The 19,959-nt window shown below is 41.1% G+C and overlaps 1 protein-coding gene across 3 annotated transcripts in view; it reads right to left on the minus strand.

The window, feature by feature from the left end:
• Positions 1-19,959, minus strand: part of LOC132827851 (dynein axonemal heavy chain 9-like) — a 504,454-nt gene that overhangs the window by 232,973 nt on the left and 251,522 nt on the right. For all 3 annotated transcript variants that reach the window (XM_060844602.1, XM_060844601.1, XM_060844600.1), the window contains 3 exons: positions 12,522-12,645; positions 9,617-9,759; positions 2,109-2,270 (listed from right to left, as the gene is read on the minus strand). In XM_060844602.1, coding sequence (XP_060700585.1) covers positions 2,109-2,270; positions 9,617-9,759; positions 12,522-12,645 — 429 coding nt within the window. The remainder of the gene's footprint in view (positions 1-2,108; positions 2,271-9,616; positions 9,760-12,521; positions 12,646-19,959) is intronic.

The following is a 19,959-nucleotide window of genomic DNA, read 5'->3' on the forward strand; positions in this document are numbered from 1 at the left end:
ATGGACTACCCCAGCTCCCATATTCCAAGGAATGCATTCCTCTCAAGCATGTTTCATGTCATCTCTTAAACAACTCATGCATTCGATCTAATTACTTTCTGAAAGAAACCTGATTTATATTTGAACGTATCAGGACTGCTACGACCATCTCCTCTATTCCATTGATTGACCACTCAGTGAGATACTGTCTTCTCGGATTACCTTCCAATTTAACCCCTGTCAAGCACAGATTCTACAGTTCTGAACAAGGTAAAAGAGCTAGCCATTGTCCATGTTATTCAGTCTGTTTAAAATTCCAATGCATACATAATTATATCACCTTTCAACCTTCTCTTTTTGACAGAGAACATACCTTTTCTTCAGTGTAATAGCTATGCTGAATTCAAACCAACCATCCCCTCAATAATCCTGTAGCCTGCATTTATTATCCCTTCAAGAACTGCAATATCCTTTATGCACTGCTGCAGTAAGAATTGTACATACTATTGTAAATGCAATCTCACTAATAATTTACAAAGCACTGTGAATACTTGACACAAATGTACTTTTGATGTTTTGTATCGCTGTTGGGCTGCCCAAACTACAAATAATTGCTTATATCCTGGGGATCATCCATGGAGAGGTTTATGTTTATGCTGATTGGCACCAGTTAACTAAGAATGTAATTTACCCCATTAATGCATTTCAATAACCTACCCAGCTAGGAAGGTGCCAGCACTACCCTCTGGCTATTCTCCCATCGTTGGCCAAGTGTTCAAATCATTATTTTTTTTCCCTACTGATTGAAATTCAAGCAATATCTTTGCAGCAAAACAAAATATCCAGGAATTGGTCTCCCTGCTATAGGAAGGCGTTCTTAAACTTGCAAGGATTCAGAAAAGATTAGAAAGAATGTTGCAGAGATTGGAGGCTTTAAATTACAGGCTGAATAGGCTGGGGCATTTTTCTCTGGAGCATTGGAGACTGAAGCATGATCTTATAGAGGTTTATAAAACCATGAGGGGCATGGATAGGCAAGGTCTTTTTCCCAGGGAAGTGGTGTCCAAAACAAGGTGAGAGGGAGAAGATTTAAAAGTGACCAGAGGGGCAACTTTTTCACACAGTGGGCGGGGCTTGCATGGAACGAGCTGCCAGCGGAAGTGGCGGAGGTGGATATGATTGCAGCATTTAAAAAGCATCTGGATGAGCACATGAATAGGAAAGGTTTAGAGGGGTATGGGTCAAATGCTGGCAAATGGGATTAGTTTAGCTCAGATTTCTGGTTAGTGTGGGCAAGTTGGACAGGTGGGTCTGTTTCCATGCTGTATAACTCTATGCATCTCTAACTGGATTCAGGATATTAGATACACAAGTGCATATGTAGGACAGCAGGAGTTTCAGAAGTACCTGTTTAAGATCACTGTTTCCGTGAACTTTCATTGGGATGTTGCAAGAATCACTGACACTGTGTTTGTATATGATAGGCATTGTGTTGCACTGTATAATGTCTATCTTTTTGCTAATCTCCTTGATTTTATCTATAAGTAAATCTGCGTAAAAGATTTTAATCTTAACACAGTGCTTCATTGAGCAACCTGCTGAGATGGCAAATAGAGCATGATGAACATTTCATTAATGGTTCAGTATAATATATTGTAGACAGGCAGGAGATTGTGTCTGCGTGGGTTTCCTCCGGGTGCTCCGGTTTCCTCCCACAGTCCAAAGATGTGCGGGTCAGGTGAATTGGCCATGCTAAATTGCCCGTAGTGTTAGGTAAGGGGTATATGTAGGGGGTATATGTAGGGGTGTGGGTGGGTTGCGCTTCGGCGGGTCGGTGTGGACTTGTTGGGCCGAAGGGCCTGTTTCCACACTGTAAGTAATCTAATCTAATCTAATCTAATCTAATAATATATTGCCAGTATAAGATATTGCCAGATTAATTGGTCAATCTGATCTATGTTGCTCCATGCATGTCAATAACAAATGACAACTTTCCATTCATAGTGACTTGGCTTGCTGCTGGAGAGCTGTTGTATGGCTCCTGAGAAAAAGCCCAACATTTCAGCACTAAGCATACAAAACACCCCTGCGGTCTTCGCTAACTTTGTAACAGCTCATTATTATCTTACATCGACATTGTCAGTCTCTTGTAAGAAACGCAGGCTGACAGACTCCAAAGCCTCTCGGGGCCATTCATGGAACCAATCTATTGCAGTGCAGTTCACGACAGCAGGGAACTTCCGACCACGGATACGCAGCTTGTTACCGACAGGTGAGAAACACAAAGCGACCTGAGAGAAAACAGCAGCAAGTTATATCATAGCTGTGTTCAACAGACAGGATATGGTCTGTGATTCTACTCACAAGAGATAGGCTGCTGTTTCCACTGTCACTTATCCAACTGTAATAATTAGTCTGGAATTAATACTGCACAGCTTTAAAGACTGTCACCACTCATTCATTTTTATATTGATGCAAACATTATTTTCCATTATTTGGGATCAGCAAAGTAAAATATATTATCTGAACAAATTACAAAATGATACAATAGCATATGACCATGTGTTCTACTTGGAAAAGGTGTAGACTAATTGAAGGACAGGACTGGCTGTGTTCAATTCCCTTGTGCAGAATGGGTACTGATTAGGCTCCATTACTGTTTCTCAACTGTAGCTTTACATAGATAGGAAGAAATTCTCTGGCTAACTTGAAATTTACCTGCAGCTGAGCTTTTGTTTTAAGTATATTCTGCATCAAATAATTGATTTACAAATAATATATCCTTTCAAAACACAAATAGGTATGTTGTCTTTTCTCAACAAATATTTATGAATAATGTGAGTAAACAGCAATGTTGTCAATAACTTTGTTTTGGTTAGCATGAGCTCGACCACATAATTGGCACATGAATCTATTCAGAGGATCTAAAGCCAATTCAACAGACAAACAAATTATTGCATAAATTGAACAATAAGGTTAAATTGATTATGACATTATCTATAATATTGTTAGCTCATTTCAGAGACCAAACTAATAAGTGGAAATGAATTCAAGTTGAAATTTGAAAAGCACTTCCCTCTTTAGTTGGTTTTGCTATAATGTGTGTTTCTTCAAAGCGAATCAGCTTTAATGTGATTGAAGACTTTAGGCCATTATTTGTAGAACACAAACTTTCCTTACCTGAAGAGGCTATAATGCAATTCCGGCTCCATTATTTTAAATGGCATGGCTGTTGAATGATTCTCTTATAACGCGAGATTGCATGGAACAGAACTATCGTGCTATATCAAAACCAACTGCACTGTGTGATGTTACAACTTGTAATCAGGGCTAGGTTTTCGCTAGTGAGGCAGGTAATCCAAGTTGAGAAATCTCCTGACTCAGCAGACAGGAGACATCCCCACATGACTTTGTTTTTGGCTGGCGAGGTGAGATAGAATATATTTGGGCTTGCTAGTTTGTGAAACCAGTCACAGGTTATCACAGAGGTTAAGGATCACCTTAGCAGGATGGTTCAAAGACTTACCTTAGTGCTGTCGGTCCTCACTTATCTTGGAAACTGTTAGGCCCACAAGCCATCACATCTCATCCCTTCCTCACTCTTCACACAACCCATGTCTCCTCATAGCTTCTCCATACCAAGTCATGACTCCATCCAGCCCAATGCCCCTCATACTCTTCATACCACCTCCAAGGCACTCTCCAAAATGGGCAAACTTCAGATGCCAGCAGATGAGAAAAAAAATAACTTCCATTCATGCACCCTTGTTAGTGAAATATCTCCCCGTAATGAAATCTATTCTAAGCTTGTAAATCTCCTCAACTGGCCAACCTCTTAGAACATCCACAATTCTACTCAGTGGTCTTCTCAGATGTAATTAACGCTGTAATAATCACTTTAAACTATCAATCAAATAAGGCAGAATTTAGAATGCCTTACTGAGTTATTTTAGCTCTTTTAGTTCAGCTAAACATTTGCATGGGATGACAAACAACACCCCGTGTGAAACAGTGACAAATCACTCAACTGGAAAATAAGTATGATTTTCTAACCTACACCAAATGGCCTCTTAATCATAGCTGTTTGGCTGTTTATTATTTTTCATATAACTCAGACTGATAGTTTAATATATTTTAATCCCAAGTTTAAGGGCAGGTAATTAAAACAAAATTCTAGATCATCACACATTAGCAGATCTGATCCACTCAAGAGTACTGACATCTATGCCATCAATTTGCAACTCCCACACTGCAGGTTAAAACTCTCAGAACAGACAAAATAGATTCTGTCAGAACTCAACATTATGATGTGGAGCTGCTGGTGTTGGACAGGGCTGGACAAAATCAGAAATCTCATGACACTAGGTTATAGTCCAACAAGGTTTATTTGAAATCACAACCTTTCAGGGCATATCCCCTTCGTCAGGGCAAAGACTTGACCTGATGAAGAGGCTGTGCTCTGAAAGCTTGTGATTTCAAGTAAACCTTAGAGTCAAAGAGATGTACATAAACCTGATGGACTATAACCTGGTGTTCTAGGATTTCAGAACTCAATGCTAATCACAAATGGCTATACTGAGTTCAGATTTTCCCCTTGTTGAATTATGCCCTGCTGGATCTACCTGAACTGAAGAAATGGAAATTCAGATCCCACCCACCATTTGTAAAAAATCATGGAATTGGGAAAACCTGGCGAAAATCTGATACTCAATGTCAGATATCAAGAATTTTTTTGTCTATGTATCAGTATTGGGGAGAGATGCCAAAGAAGAGGCTTGAGTTCCAGTTTTAGCAGCACTATGAATCTTTAGTCAGAGCTCTTTTACCACTTAGCATGGGAGAGGCCAAAGACTGTTCGAAATCTGGCTTTCACATGGGACCAAGTTCGCCTCTTAGACCAGCTCAGATCAGGTCAGATATGAGCCAATGACACTCTAGCTTCACCAGCTGAATATGCTAGTGACTCAGTGGTTAGCACTGCTGCCTCACAGCAACAGGGCCCCAGGTTCAATTACAGCCACAGGCAACTGTCTGTGCGGAGTCATTCTTCCCAAGTTTGTGTGGATTTCTTCCGGGTGCTCCAATTTCCTTCCTCAGTCAAAAGATGTGCAGGTTTGATGGATTGGCCATGTTAAATTGCCCATAGTGTCCAGGGATGTGTAGGCTAGGTGCATTAGCCATGGGAAATACAGTGATAGGGGTGGATCTGGGCGGTATGCTCTTCAGAAGATCAGTACAGTATGAATACAGTGTTTTTATACATTTCACATTACAATAATTACATGCAGCATTGGTGTCATTATTCTATCCCCCTAATCTGTACATCCAATCCTGTAAATCATTCAATCAATGGTGAACACCCCTATGGATAGCTCTAGGTTCCCCAAGACCTCAAGATGTTTACTAGACATTGTTACCATCAGGCCTTGGCATCTTACATCATACCATTCATTTACATTCAAATATTAATGGTAATACATTTTTTCAGACATTTCCCAGACTTGTTTATCTCAAATTCTGTTATTCATTGCTATCCTTAACAAAGTCTGATGCTCATCTCACATTTCCTACTATCCTAAACATAGGAGATACAAAACGATACTAATTCCTACTAATTGCTGTAAAATTCATAGTATCAGTTCTAATATAAAGTAAGTTATTGTGGTTCTGTTCGCCGAGCTGGAAGTTTTTGTTGCAAACGTTTCGTCCCCTGGCTAGGAGACATCATCAGTGCTCTGGAGCCTCCTGCGAAGCCCAAAGATTTGTAGCTCGGGTGCTCGTTGTTGTGGTTCTGTTCGCCGAGCTGGAAGTTTTTGTTGCAAACGTTTCGTCCCCTGGCTAGGAGACATCATCAGTGCTCTGGCTTCGCAGGAGGCTCCAGAGTGCTGATGATGTCTCCTAGCCAGGGGACGAAACGTTTGCAACAAAAACTTCCAGCTCGGCGAACAGAACCACAACAACGAGCACCCGAGCTACAAATCTTCGCACAAACCTTGAAAAGTAAGTTATATATAAAGTTATACGGTTACACTTAATGCTAGAACTCTAGCCAACAGGTTGTGTGTAGCTTCTGTCCCATCAGACCTTGGGCAGTCAAGTAGACACTGCTCCCCTACCTGGCAGCTACAATTATAACTCATTCTAATTACATGCTGTCTTTTAAGATGAAACTTACTGGCCCTACTCTAAATATTTCTACACTAACTCTTTTACTTAATAAGACAACATCTATTCCATTAATAAGACTGAATTTAATTACTTTCACAGCTCAATGAACTTATCTGAACTCCTAAGGTTCTACAAGATATAACCTTAATCCCCTTTTCCCTTATCATTTGTCTCTATTACTAGGGAATCATACTTTTCTTTTAATTCTTCTTAAACTTAAACTGGGTTGTCTACTCCCAGATATCTCTTATCAGATGGCCTCTTACATACACCTGCAGGTGTGGTTTTTACAGAACTGCCTGTGTATTAATTTGTAAGATTCTTTGTTCTGCCTAGACCCTGTTATCTTGGATTTATCTTCTCAAAACTGCCACTGTCCTTACTCATGATCTCACTTTAATACTTGAACCAAGCAAGCTAATTTTGATTCTGTAGCTAAATGTCTTCTCTGCTATATTTATGCTCACTAAAAATCCAAAGGCCACCATTTTGTGCCATCTCTGGCCATGGGATTCCTCAATTATCAGCTTCTTAATCAATTTAGATTAGGTTAGATTAGATTCCCTACAGTGTGGAAACAGGCCATTCGGCCCAACAAGTACACATCGACCCCCCGAAGAGTAACCTGCCCAGACCCATTTCCCTCTGACCAATGCACCTAAAACTATGGGCAATTTAGCATGGCCAATTCACCTAACTTGCAAATCTTTGGATTGTGGGAGGAAACCGGAGCACCCGGAGGAAATCCACAATGACACAGGGAGAATGTGCAAACTCCATACAGACAGTCGCCCGAGGCTAGAATCGAACCTGGTTGCTAACTGTCCTGACAGCAATACCAGATAGAAGGACGTTTCTTTCTGACAAGCGTGGCTAGGCACTTAAGTGTACTCAATCGTTGTAGCAATTAGCTGAGTCTATGTTAAAAAGGATAAAAAAGGAAAAAAAAGAAAGAAAAACACTGGATTGCTAAAGTTTGGTGATTATTTCTGGATTAATAAATTGAAATCCAGCCCTCCAGGGTGTCAACTTTACAGGCTTGTACTTAGAACTACACACACCAGAGATCCCAGGCTTAATCAAGTTTTTCTTCAGTAAGCAATGACATAAACCACTGACAAACTCTGGGACGCAATAATGTTTCTGAAAAACTCTGGAAGTATGTGATTGTCAATGGCCCCACTCACAAATGCGGTGAGATTCAACTGGGAGAATAGCTTTGATTTTCTTTTTCTGAAGAGGATTAACTTTGCCTGCACTCAGTTAGTTTTTGCTTTCTGAGACAGAATAAAAAATGTAAGAATTTTTACATCTGTAATGAATAATATTATCCATTTTCTAAGTTTAACTTCTGCTATGCCTGGTGCAAACTTCAGCTCTTTTGAAAATTAGATGCAAGTCCATAGATTCAAAAATCCAGTAGCATAATCCCCTCGACAATATTTGTTCTGTGAATCCTTCGTTAATAAAAACAAAAGTTAAGTTTGCCAACCCTTACTTACAGAATGTTATTATTAGGTCTTTGAAGTTAGTAGTGATTTGAGTAAAACAATCCAAAATGTCTTCCTAGAAAAGTTTATTTTGAATATTCTTAGTAAGAGAAAACCTTGTGGGGCAGTGGTGGTATTCCTATCTCGTAGCCAAAAGGTTAAACATCACTTCAAGTTCAAACTCCAGTCCAGGATGCGTTGTGGAGGGCATAGTGCCTCAGTGGTTAGCACAGCTGACTCACAATGCCAGGATTTGATTCCATCCTTGGACAACTGACTGCGTGGCGTTTCCATGTTCTCCCCGTGTCTGCATGAGCTTCTTCCCACAGTCCAAAGATGTGTAGGTTAGGTGGATTGGCCATGCTAAATTGCCCATTGTGTCCAGGGATATGCAGGCTAGGTGGGTTAGCCATGAGAAATGCAGGGTTACAGGAATAGGGGAGGCAGTGGGTTTGGTGTAATTTGGTGTAATGCTCTCTGGAGGGTCACTGAGAACTCAGTGGGCTGAAGGAGCTGATTCAACACTGTAGGTATTTCTATGTTTACCAAGGAAGTAGCATTCAATATGTGGCTAGACAGATTCATTATCAACCTGTGAATCCTTCTAACATACATCAACACTTGGCAGTAAGAATGGGAAGGATTCCTGGTAGGCCACATGAAGAAGGATAATTGGAACCTTGACCATCAGAGTGCTGCAAACTGTAGCAATATATAAACATATGTTGCTACAGCAACTCTGATTCTTTGTGAGTCCACTTAATTGGTGAGGCTCAGGTTGTTGCCAGCAGCACTGGGATCAAGCCCCTGGCATGAACTTTGTTGCCCAACCTGTGGAGAAGACTGTGGTGGGCTTGGTCAGACAGGCAGGGAACTCAAAAAGATACTTAGAAGGCAAAAAAAAAAATTGATGTCAACAACTCTCAGAGAAAGTATGTCATGGATGAAAATTAACATTGCTTTCATAATGGATTGTTTCTAAATGCCAATATGTTTTGGAATCTACAACTAAGGAATAGATTTAGATGTGCGTTCTGCTTATAGAACAAAAAACTGGACTTGTCATCTCCAAAAGTGGAATGACACAGGATTCAGTTAATGGGGTTTACTCTTAACTGTCTTTAGATGAAAACTGATGATGGTATCTAATGATAGAGCATTAATATTGCATCAACTCACCATAAATTGACAGTCATTACTGAGCTTCCAATTTTCTTTTTGTGCACAGGATTTACTATTCAACCCATTACTAATGAACTGCTAAGATTCAGTTCAGGCTGAATCCATTTAAGATCACCAAACCATTGGAGTGGTTGATATGGGTTTCAGATTTCAATTTACACTTTGTTTTGAGGGAAGTGGATGTAATTGTGCACTTTCAGCTGTGGAAACCTTTCAAATGTGACCATGTCTCTTGGCTTAGAAGTAGATCTTCCCTTTCTGTGGGTTGTAGAATGTTGTATGAATTGAGCTAGGATAAGCTTACCCCATTCCTGATGAAGGGCTTTTGCTCGAAAGGTCAATTTTCCTGCTCCTCGGATACTGCCTGGCCTGGTGTGCTTTTCCAGTACCACTCTAGTCAAGCTTACCCCTAGTTCATGGCCACTTTAGTACTCTACCTATGTCTCATTTGGAGAAGCTTAGTGTGGGAAATTGTCATGTTTATTTAATTCTTTATTAGAAAAGTCTCATCTATTTCTCAGGCACTAACTTAGCCTGCTGAGCACACCCAAACTATATTATGTTGTACAAATATTATTAGATCGAAGTAATTCAAACAATCCTCTTTTTAATTCTAATTTCTTAACATCAATAGTCAATATAATACTGATTTTCTATTATAAAAAAACACTTCTAAGCTTCCTCATTAATAGCAATTGGCAAATCAATTGTGAAGTTAATATTGTTATATCTGCTCCGGCTTTGAACAAACCAATCAGAAGTAAAAAGGAACAGAAACTTCTTTTGTTCAGAATTACCTTTAGTTGCCTCCTGACACGATCTATGAAGAATTTCCAGCAATTTTCCCTGGTGTCTATCAATCCCAATCCTTTGACTTCATTCCGTACATTGTTAATAATATTTTCCACTTCTTCATCAGGTAACAAGTCAGGAATTTCACCTATGGGTGGCGGAGGTGAGGTATAGTACTTTAGGTGAGTTATATAAAACACTGTTCAATAATCATCATCAAGAGTGATACATGATAAACAAAATGCAAACGCATCCTGAGGCACCCATAAAAATTATGCAGAGCCCATTTTTCATCTAGTACAAAGATTTTTGCTTTAGGAGAGAAAGTAATTTGCATTTGCTTATTTATTAAGAGATATTTATGCAGTTAAGATGGAAAGTTCATTTATGATGGCTTTCTGCCCAAGGGCACCTTACAGATTCAGCACTGGAGATAGAATGGGACTTACTACAAATCAAAATGATGCATGTGCTGGCATCCTGAACTACCTATTTTATTGCTGCTGTCATTTACCAATAAAATCTAATGCTATTTTAGCCCTGCTTATACAGTCATAACAGTGAAGATTGAACAAGCCACACAATTCAGGATTTTCTGTATTTACATGCACAGCACATTAATTCCTCCACACAGTGGTATTTGAAATTTGCTGGAAGAGTCATTAACTGGCACATAAAAGTTCACACAAGTTAACTGAGTCATTGCTTCAAGACCAAACTGGACCTCTTTGTGACTGGGACAAAAATTGCATCACGTAGAAGTGAATGAATAGCTAATGCTCAATATGATCTCCTGGTCAGGTGTTGTCTCCCTGAGGGGAGTAGAGAGGCAATGTTCCCATGTTTTTGCTTTCTACTGTCAGCCCCTGGTTTCCTACACAGTTGTTTTTTTCCCCACAACTTCTGGGGTGTTGTTAAGTTGTCGGGAAATAGTTGGAGATGATGGACTGTTTTATGAGGGTGAGACAAGTTTGAGGGACCATCCAATCTTCTCCTGCCCATCATTTTCAGGTACTTGTAAAATGAAGCAAATCCATGTTCTTTTCTCAAGAGACCCAAGGCATGATACAAATGCACATTCATGTCCTAGAAGATGTATTTCTTTCCAGTACCCGGCCCTCATGTGTGAACAGGGGAATAAAAATCCCAGAATGTTTGAAGGGCGATAGAAAATGATTAGAACTAGTTACTCATGTGGTTGGGTTGAATGGTCCATGTTGTAATGTTTATGTATTTATATGAATATACTCCTGATAGTGATCTAGCAATTTCACCCTCAGCTGTTTAAATACATTGCTAACATTTTCTTTATGTGGAATTTTGAAAAATGTTTCTATTCAGGCAGTATGTATGAAATGGTTCATTTTTTTTGTTTGCATTAAATTTGCTTTTGTCTCAAAGCTTGCTACCATTACAGAAAAGAAAGATATATTGCTCTAAAAAATGATTTAATATGATCAAGGCACTGATCCATAAAAAAATTGCCACATCCCAGAATGATGTTTCAAATCACATTCCTATATTGCCAACCTTTCCATTATGTGTTGCAACAGAAATTTTCAGAATTTTCAAGGACTTTTAAGATGATTTTTGTGATTTTCTGTCTCCTGGAACTGTTGGCACCATCTTCAGTCAACATTCAAATGAGACACTATGAAAAAGATGGATTCCACAGCCCTTTGTATGTAACTTTTAATGTAACTTTTAAATGTTGTGTGATTTAGATATGAAAGAACTGAAACCAATATGGTCATTTTAAAACAATCCAGGTCATTGTCAATATATAATTTCAGTTACATCACACTTTAAACTTTTGCTATAAATTCTGTGTCTTACAATCTTATACTCCACAACCACCTGATTAAGGAGCAGCGCTCTGAAAGCTAGTGCTTCCAAATAAACCTATTGGACCATAACCTGGTGTTGTGTGATTTTTAACTTTGTACACCTCAGTCCAACACCGGCATCTCCAAATCATGTCCACAGCCCTATTACCTTTCTATACTACCTATGATCTATTCTATCAAATCTATCCTTTTCCACATTAATAAGATTTGAATCACAGTATAACATGTCATTTGTAGTTCAAATAATAGCACAAGGTATTCAATATTCTTTCTCAGTCTTCAGTCTCATTTCATCTTATCAATTACAATCCAGTACATATTTCAACCCTGATCATTTTTAATCTATTAAGATAGCATTCTTCTAGTGAATATGAATACCTAACATTTCATATGACATGATGCTCGATTTTAACATCAAGCAGTTTATTGTATAAATTAGTAAATACTTCTGTTAAAATACGAGACAAAAGACACCCACAGAGGCACACTGAACATTTGCATGCTAAAATTTGACACACTTACTTTCAGGCCAGATATATTTTGTAATGACACCAAGATTCCAATAACATTATATCTATTTACATGATATATCTTTATAGACAGCTCTGTAGCAAGAACCTTGTTGATTCATGTTACTTTTCTTTAAAGTGGGAGTATTGTAATCATTCTGCAGAGGGTTGGCAGGCTGGATGGTTCAGTACATTCAAGGCTGAGATAGACAAGTTGCTAACCTATTTGGAATCAAGGGCTATGGTGATAAGGCAGGGAAGTGGAGTTGAAGATCGTCTGAGCTGTCATGATCTCACTGAATCACAGTGAGACTTGATGGGCCAAATGGCCTACACTTGTATCTTATGTTCTTATTCTACCCTATGTTAGCACAAACACATTCATTTATAGAGAAAGAGGGTGAGTATTAATGCTGCTTTGAGCACTTAAAGCAAAAGTGCTAATTCTCAGTTGGAAATCTATGGAGAATCATAAAATGAAAAAAAAAATGTCTCAAAGGATGAGAGCATTTTAAAAAGCAACATACCTACCTTAGAACGAACACAGGCCTTACCTGATGCAAGTAGATCATTCACGAGAACTAAAAACTTTTCATCAGCCACTTGAGCATCCGTCATTAGGAATACAGTGCCCAAATTCTTGACTCCAGCATTTAAGTACAGGCCACCAAGGTCAGTCTGTGTAAGGAAGAAGCCAGGTTATTGCCAAGGGTGCAGTAATTGCAGTTTATCTTAGTGCACTGCTCAGGAAGGAACTTGAATTTGTAAAATACGCCGTAAATCTTAAAGATGTGCCAAAGCAATTTAAAGATGTTAAATACTTCAGAACAGCACGTTGGGAATGTTGCAGCAAAACCTACACAGATGGCCAAGTCTCAATAAGGAATAAGGAGATAAACAATGACGATACTCCAAATAATCTGCTTTTCATTGGAGCTTCCTTATGGTTTGCAAAGATGCTAGAATTTCCCTGCTCTTCTTCAACTGGTGATAGATGATCCATTAAATCCACCAAAAAGCTGGTTAACAGAATCCAGGTTAAACATCACATCCAAATAAAAAGCTCTGATAATGCAGCTCTCTCCCAATACTACACTCAAGTATCCTTCTAGATTATGTGTTCAATTATTTGAGGTGGTGCTTACATTTTATGATTCAGAGGCAACAGTACTTCCTCCTCATTTCTGATGAAGGGCTCTGGCCCGAAACGTCGAATTTCCTGTTCCTTGGATGCTGCCTAACCTGCTGTGCTTTAACCAGCAACACATTTTCAGTACTCCCATTCAGGACTCAACAGCAAGAACAGAATAATGTGGACAGGAATGCATTACAAAGATAATGAAGGGATTAATGTGTAAGATAAAAGATAATGCATAGAACAGGGGTTTACTTGATAGAAAACACAATTGAGATTGGTCGCACAAAAATTAATCCAGATAGGATTGGATTGTACATAAGTTGCCATGGAAATACCACAAGAGTATGCAGAAGGTGACATATAGACAGAAGTAGGTTACACAAAAGCTAATATCGACATAAGTTTTTTTATTCATTCACAGGATGACAGCATCACTGGCTAAGCCAGCATTTATTACCCTTCCCTAGTTGCCTAAAGGGCAGTTAAGAGTCAATCACATTGCTGTGCGTCTGGAGTCACATATAGGCCAGACCAGATAAGAAAGCCAGATTCCTTCCCTGAATGACATTAGCTAACCACATGGGTTTTTTGTCCAACAACTGACAATAATTTCATGGTCATCCATAGGCTCTTAACTCTGGAGTGAGTACAGTATTACGATTTCTGTATATTTAATCATTTTTGTGGACTAAAGTTTGAATGATTATGGTGACCTGGATGTTTTTTTGTTCCCAGTGGGCAATGGGACATTTTTTTAGAAATGGTATAGTACTGGATAATTGCTGATAGTTGTTTGCATAAACTCGCCTCTAGGAAATTACGTGATTGTTTTTATGATTGGTTTTATGCCTGCATTGCTTGAATCATGGTCTTCAGGCTTTGAGATGGTTTATGATGTTCAGTTGGTGAGGAGCTGGAAGTCTGCTACACAACATGTTGTTCACCGTGTGTGTGTATTTTGCTGAAGCATCTTTGCAGTGGATGCAGTTATGAAACTTAACTCTCCTTTTGAAAAGTTGCAGGAAAACCTCATGTTTCTATAATTCATGACTAGCCTATATCTTACAAGAACCCAGAGACATGCTTTGGTGATGCCTATCTACAGATGACAGAGTGTTACACCAGCCACCATTTCCACACCCTCAATCTTGTCCATTGTACTTTCAAGAATATGACTCATTGGCCAAAAGTATTTTTTTTCTCACCAAAATTAAATCTCCACAGAACGAAATCTATCTGTTTCCTGTTATCCTTATGTGTGCGGCCTCCCCCTCTCTGAGCCTAGCTCCCAGCCCTGCCGTGTCTTCACCATCCCTCCAGACCTCCCCCTCTCTGAGGATGAAAGATCATTCCTCTGCAGAGGCCTCACCTTCATTCCCCTACGCCCTCGGATTAATGAGTTCAACACGTGGCGAGACATCGAACAATTCTTCCACCGTCTTCACCTCCGTGCCTACTTCTTCAACCAAGACTCTCGCCCACCCTCTGACGACCCCTTCTCCCGCCTCCAACACACCCCATCCACCTGGACACCCTGTGCTGGCCTCTTACCTGCCCTCGATCTCTTTATAGCCAACTGCCGCCGCGACATTAACTGACTCAACCTGTCCACCCCTCTTACCCACTCCAACCTCTTACCCTCAGAACGTGCAGCCCTCCACTCCCTCCACTCCAACCCCAACCTCACCATCAAACCTGCAGACAAGGGAGGTGCGGTAGTAGTTTGGCGCACCGACCTTTATACCGCTGAGGCCAAACGCCAGCTCGCGGACGCCTCCTCCTATTGCCCCCTTGACCATTACCCCACTTCCCACCACCAAACCATCATCTCCCAGACCATCCATAACCTCATCACCTCAGGGGATCTCCCATCCACCGCCTCCAACCTCATAGTCCCACAACCCCGCACCGCCTGTTTCTACCTCCTGCCCAAAATCCACAAACCTGACTGCCCCGGCCAACCCATTGTCTCAGCCTGCTCCTGCCCCACCGAACTCATCTCTACGTACCTCGACACAGTTCTGTCCCCCTAAGTCCAAGAACTCCCCACCTACGTTCGGGACACCTCCCACGCCCTCCACCTCCTCCATGATTTTCGCTTTCCCGGTCCCCAACGCTTTATCTTCATGATGGATATCCAGTCCCTGTACACCTCCATCCCCCATCACGAAGGACTCAAAGCCCTCCGCTTCTTCCTTTCCCACCGAACCAACCAGTACCCTTCCACTGACACCCTCCTTCGACTGACTGAACTGGTCCTCACCCTGAATAACTTCTCTTTCCAATCCTCCCACTTCCTCCAAACTAAAGGAGTTGCCATGGGCACCCGCAAGGGCCCCAGCTATGCCTGTCTCTTCGTAGGATATGTGGAACAGTCCATTTTCCACAACTGCACTGGCACCACCCCCCACCTTTTCCTCCGCTACATTGATGACTGTATCGGCGCTGCCTCGTGCTCCCACGAGGAGGTTGAACAGTTCATCAACTTTACCAACACCTTCCACCCCGACCTCAAATTCACCTGGACCGTCTCAGACTCCTCCCTCCCCTTCCTAGACCTTTCCATTTCTATCTCGGGCGATCGAATCAACACAGACATCTACTATAAACCGACTGACTCCCACAGCTACCTAGACTACACCTCCTCCCACCCTGCCCCCTGTAAAAATGCCATCCCATATTCCCAATTCCTTCATCTCCGCCGCATCTGCTCCCAGGAGGACCAGTTCCAATACCGTACAGCCCAGATAGCCTCCTTCTTCAAAGACCGCAGATTCCCACCAGACATGATCAACGATGCCCTCCACCGCATCTCCTTCCCTTCCCGCTCCTCCATCCTTGAGCCCCGCCCTTCCAACCGCCACCAGGACAGAACCCCACTGGTTCTCACCTACCACCCCACCAACCTCTGTATACAGCGTATCATCCACCGTCATTTCCACCACCTCCAAACGGACCCCACCACCAGGGATATATTTCCCTCCCCTCCCCTATCAGCGTTCCGAAAAGACCACTCCTTCCGTGACTCCCTCATCAGGTCCACACCCCCCACCAACCCAACCTTCACTCCTGGCACCTTCCCCTGCAACCGCAGGAAATGCAAAATTTGCGCCCACACCTCCTCCCTTACCTCTCTCCAAGGCCCCAAGGGATCCTTCCATATCCGCCACAAATTCACCTGCACCTCCACACACATCATCTATTGCATCCGCTGCCTCCTCTATATTGGGGAGACGGGCCGCCTACTTGAGGAACGCTTCAGGGAACACCTCTGGGACGCCCAGACCAACCAACCCAACCACCCCGTGGCTCAACACTTTAACTCCCCCTCCCACTCCACCAAGGACATACAGGTCCTTGGACTCCTCCATCGCCAGAACATAACAACACGACGGTTGGAGGAAGAGCGCCTCATCTTCCGCCTGGGAACCCTCCAACCACAAGGGATGAACTCAGATTTCTCCAGTTTCCTCATTTCCCCTCCCCCCACCTTGTCTCAGTCGATTCCCTCGAACTCAGCACCGCCCTCCTAACCTGCAATCTTCTTCCTGACCTCTCCGCCCTCCCACCCCACTCCGGCCTATCACCCTCACCTTGACCTCCTTCCAGCTATCACATCTCCATCGCCCCTCCCCCAAGTTCCTCCTCCCTACCTTTTATCTTAGCCTGCCTGGCACACTCTCCTCATTCCTGATGAAGGGCTCTGGCCCGAAACGTCGAATTTCCTATTCCTTGGATGCTGCCTGACCTGCTGCGCTTTAACCAGCAACACATTTTCAGCTCTGATCTCCAGCATCTGCAGACCTCACTTTCTCCTCCTGCTTTATTTTTCACACTATAAACTAGGTGAGATCGGTTTTGCACCTTCTCTGAAAACATTTTGTCTTGCAACAAATCATTAAGTCAGTTTTTATTAAAGAAACCTCATTGTGGGACTCTTTTTACTTGAAAATAAAGAAAGAAGGTTGGCCATATCAGGAACCAGATAAAACCATTCATGTTGTGAAGAGTGAAGTCAGTGAAAACAATGCAGTCCCTCACAATAGTCATTACAACAGAGATGATGGGTTCCAGTCAGCAACAAATGGAGGAATGTATTTGCCATTATATCAAACAAGAGTGAAGTCTTGGATGTTTAATTGGAACAAACAGAATAGACCATACCAGTTCTGAGGAGGTGACTTTGATAGTAAGATGGAAGTGAAGGCAGTATGGGGAGGGTGACAGGTTTTCACCTGCAGCTGACTTTCCCAGTGGGTGGCGGAAGAGGTAGAGTTTTCTCCTCCTTAATTGTGGTCAGGCCATAGTTTGTTATTTTCTTTTAAATCGTGAAAGCACGTCAAGTTGGAGGGCCAGCATGGTCCTCTCCTACAGTGGAAGCCAACCTTCCAAGGCTGTGAGCATTCAAACTGGGCCTGTAGCCGAAGGAGCACGCACAATCTCCGTATGTTTATAGAACTCAACAGGTAGGCGCTGCCTCAAATACGGGGCTGGGATTTAGAAAGGATCTTGACCAGTGATCGTTTTCATTTCCTGCTCCAACCCTGGAGCATCCATTCTTCAGATAAACATGAATTTGACAGCATCAAGATGAATCAGGCAGAAGATAGTGCTGTGCAGTATTCTTTTTCAATTTTACAGTAATTTGCCTTGAAATGTATGATATTATACAAAATATGTATAAAACCGTAAAATTCAATCCAGAGTGACATTTATTATGTCTCATTGCTGTGGAATTTTATTTTATTTTATAATACCTTCCATTACATAACTCTCAAGATCAGATCACTGATAGGAATGAGATTTATGATGATAAAAAGTGAGAGGTATCACAAACCCATTGTGGAGCTGGAATTATTTGTAAATGTGAAATGAGCCAAATGTGTGATATAGTCAAGTGGAAATAACTGTAGCTTGCTTAGATGATAAATACAAATACTGTCAAGCTTTTTTTCTCTTTTAGTCTCCTTTTTACTTGACAATATTATCCTCATTTACAAAGAAAGAGGACATTTATAAGCTCATTTCCTGAACACAGGATGTCCCAAGATGCTTTACAGTGAATGAAATACTTTTATGAAGTGTAGTCTTGGTTGCAACTTAGGAACTATTGAAGCAAATTTATATATACATTAAGCTCCCAGAAACCCAAATGCGAGATTGAACAAGTAGTCTGCTTTTAGGGATGTTGGCTGATGGATAAATATCGGCCAGAATTCCAGGGAGAACTCCACAACTTTCCTTTGAAAAAGTGACACGGGACCTTTTATGTCCATCTGAGGGTGCAGACAGTATTTCTGTTTAATTGCTTGTCCAAAGTACAGCATCTCTGATACTGTCACACATCATCAGCAACACAATGGAGGGTCGGCACAGATTTCTGTGCCCAGGTCTCTGCAGTATGAACTGAAACCAGATTCAGAAATGTGAGGGTTATCAGCTGAGGCACAGCTTAAAAATTTTCAGAAACGCAATTTCACATCGCTTCTTATTGACTCTTCTCAATTGACTAACATTTGCTTTCCCCCCACACTCAATGTTAAAGTTGTTTTTTTTAAAATCAATATTAAGTGCCTCATCTGACTTCTCATCTGCCAGCTAGGAAAGCACCAAGAAGGACAAGAGATTTATTAAGATGTTGCCAGGAATAGAGGGTTTATGTTACAAGGAGAGGCTGGACAGGCTAGGATTTGTTTTCACTGGAGCGTGAAAGGTTGAGAAGTAACCTTATGGAGGTTTATAAAGTAATGAGAGGTGTAGATAAGGTGAATGGCAGTTGTCTTTTCCCAAGCGTGGCAGATTTCAAGAAGATGAAAAGAGAAAGATTTTAAAAAAGACATGAGGCATTTTTTTTTAAACAGAGATTGGAATTCACGTGTGGAATGAACTTCCAGAGGACATGATGGGTGTGGGTACAGTTACAATGTTTAAAAGACATTGAGATGAATACATGAATAAGAAAGGCTTGGAGGGATATAAACCAAGTGCAGGAAGGTGGGACTAATTTTGTTTGGGATTACAGTCTGTATGAACTGATTGGACTGAAGGGTCTGTTTTCATGTTGTATGACTTTATACAGCAGGGTAAAACCTCGATTCATTTCCAGCATTGAATGCTTGGGTAATGTTTCCTCGCCCTCATCCAAAATTTTATTTCAGATCAAATTCTGTCAAATTCCTCTTTCCGTATACAGCTGAGATGAAGCAATAAAAAAAGTCTCAAATGTCCTACTCGTCAGATTAATTGTAAATAATACCGTGTCAGTTAATTCACTTTCATGGAAAAGTCTTAATACATGTTTTTCCTAACTCACGTACATCACATCTCCCACAGTAATTTTCATCACATCTCTTGAAACACTTTAAAAACAATTAATTAGCTTGACATGCTGTTGGAAACAACAATTTTGTACACAGAAACATTCCACAAAGCTTACTAAGAATGAAGTATAAATTAGTCTCCTCCACATGGCAATGTTTGAGAGAGCTGGGCTGCTGAGGAACTTTGAGTGGGATGGTAAAGATCCAATGTTCTTGGTCCATGTAGGTACCAATGACAAACAAAAAATAGGGCAGACGTTCTGCTAAGGGAGTATGAACAGCTCGGAGCTAAACTAAAAAACAGAACCAAAAAAGGCAATAATCTCTGGATTATCACCTGAGCCATGAGCTAATTGGTACAGGGTCAATAAGTTTAAGCAAGTAAAAGTGTAGCTTGAAATTTGGTGTGTGAGAAATGTGGTGAATTCATGGGACATTGGCATCAGTACTGGGGGTGAAGGGACCTGTTCTGATAGAATGGTCTTCAGCTAAACTGTGCTCAGACCAGAGTCCTAGGGCGTCATAACTAGGACT

The sequence above is a fragment of the Hemiscyllium ocellatum genome, chromosome 25 (genome assembly GCF_020745735.1).
Source record: "Hemiscyllium ocellatum isolate sHemOce1 chromosome 25, sHemOce1.pat.X.cur, whole genome shotgun sequence".
NCBI lineage: Eukaryota > Metazoa > Chordata > Chondrichthyes > Orectolobiformes > Hemiscylliidae > Hemiscyllium > Hemiscyllium ocellatum.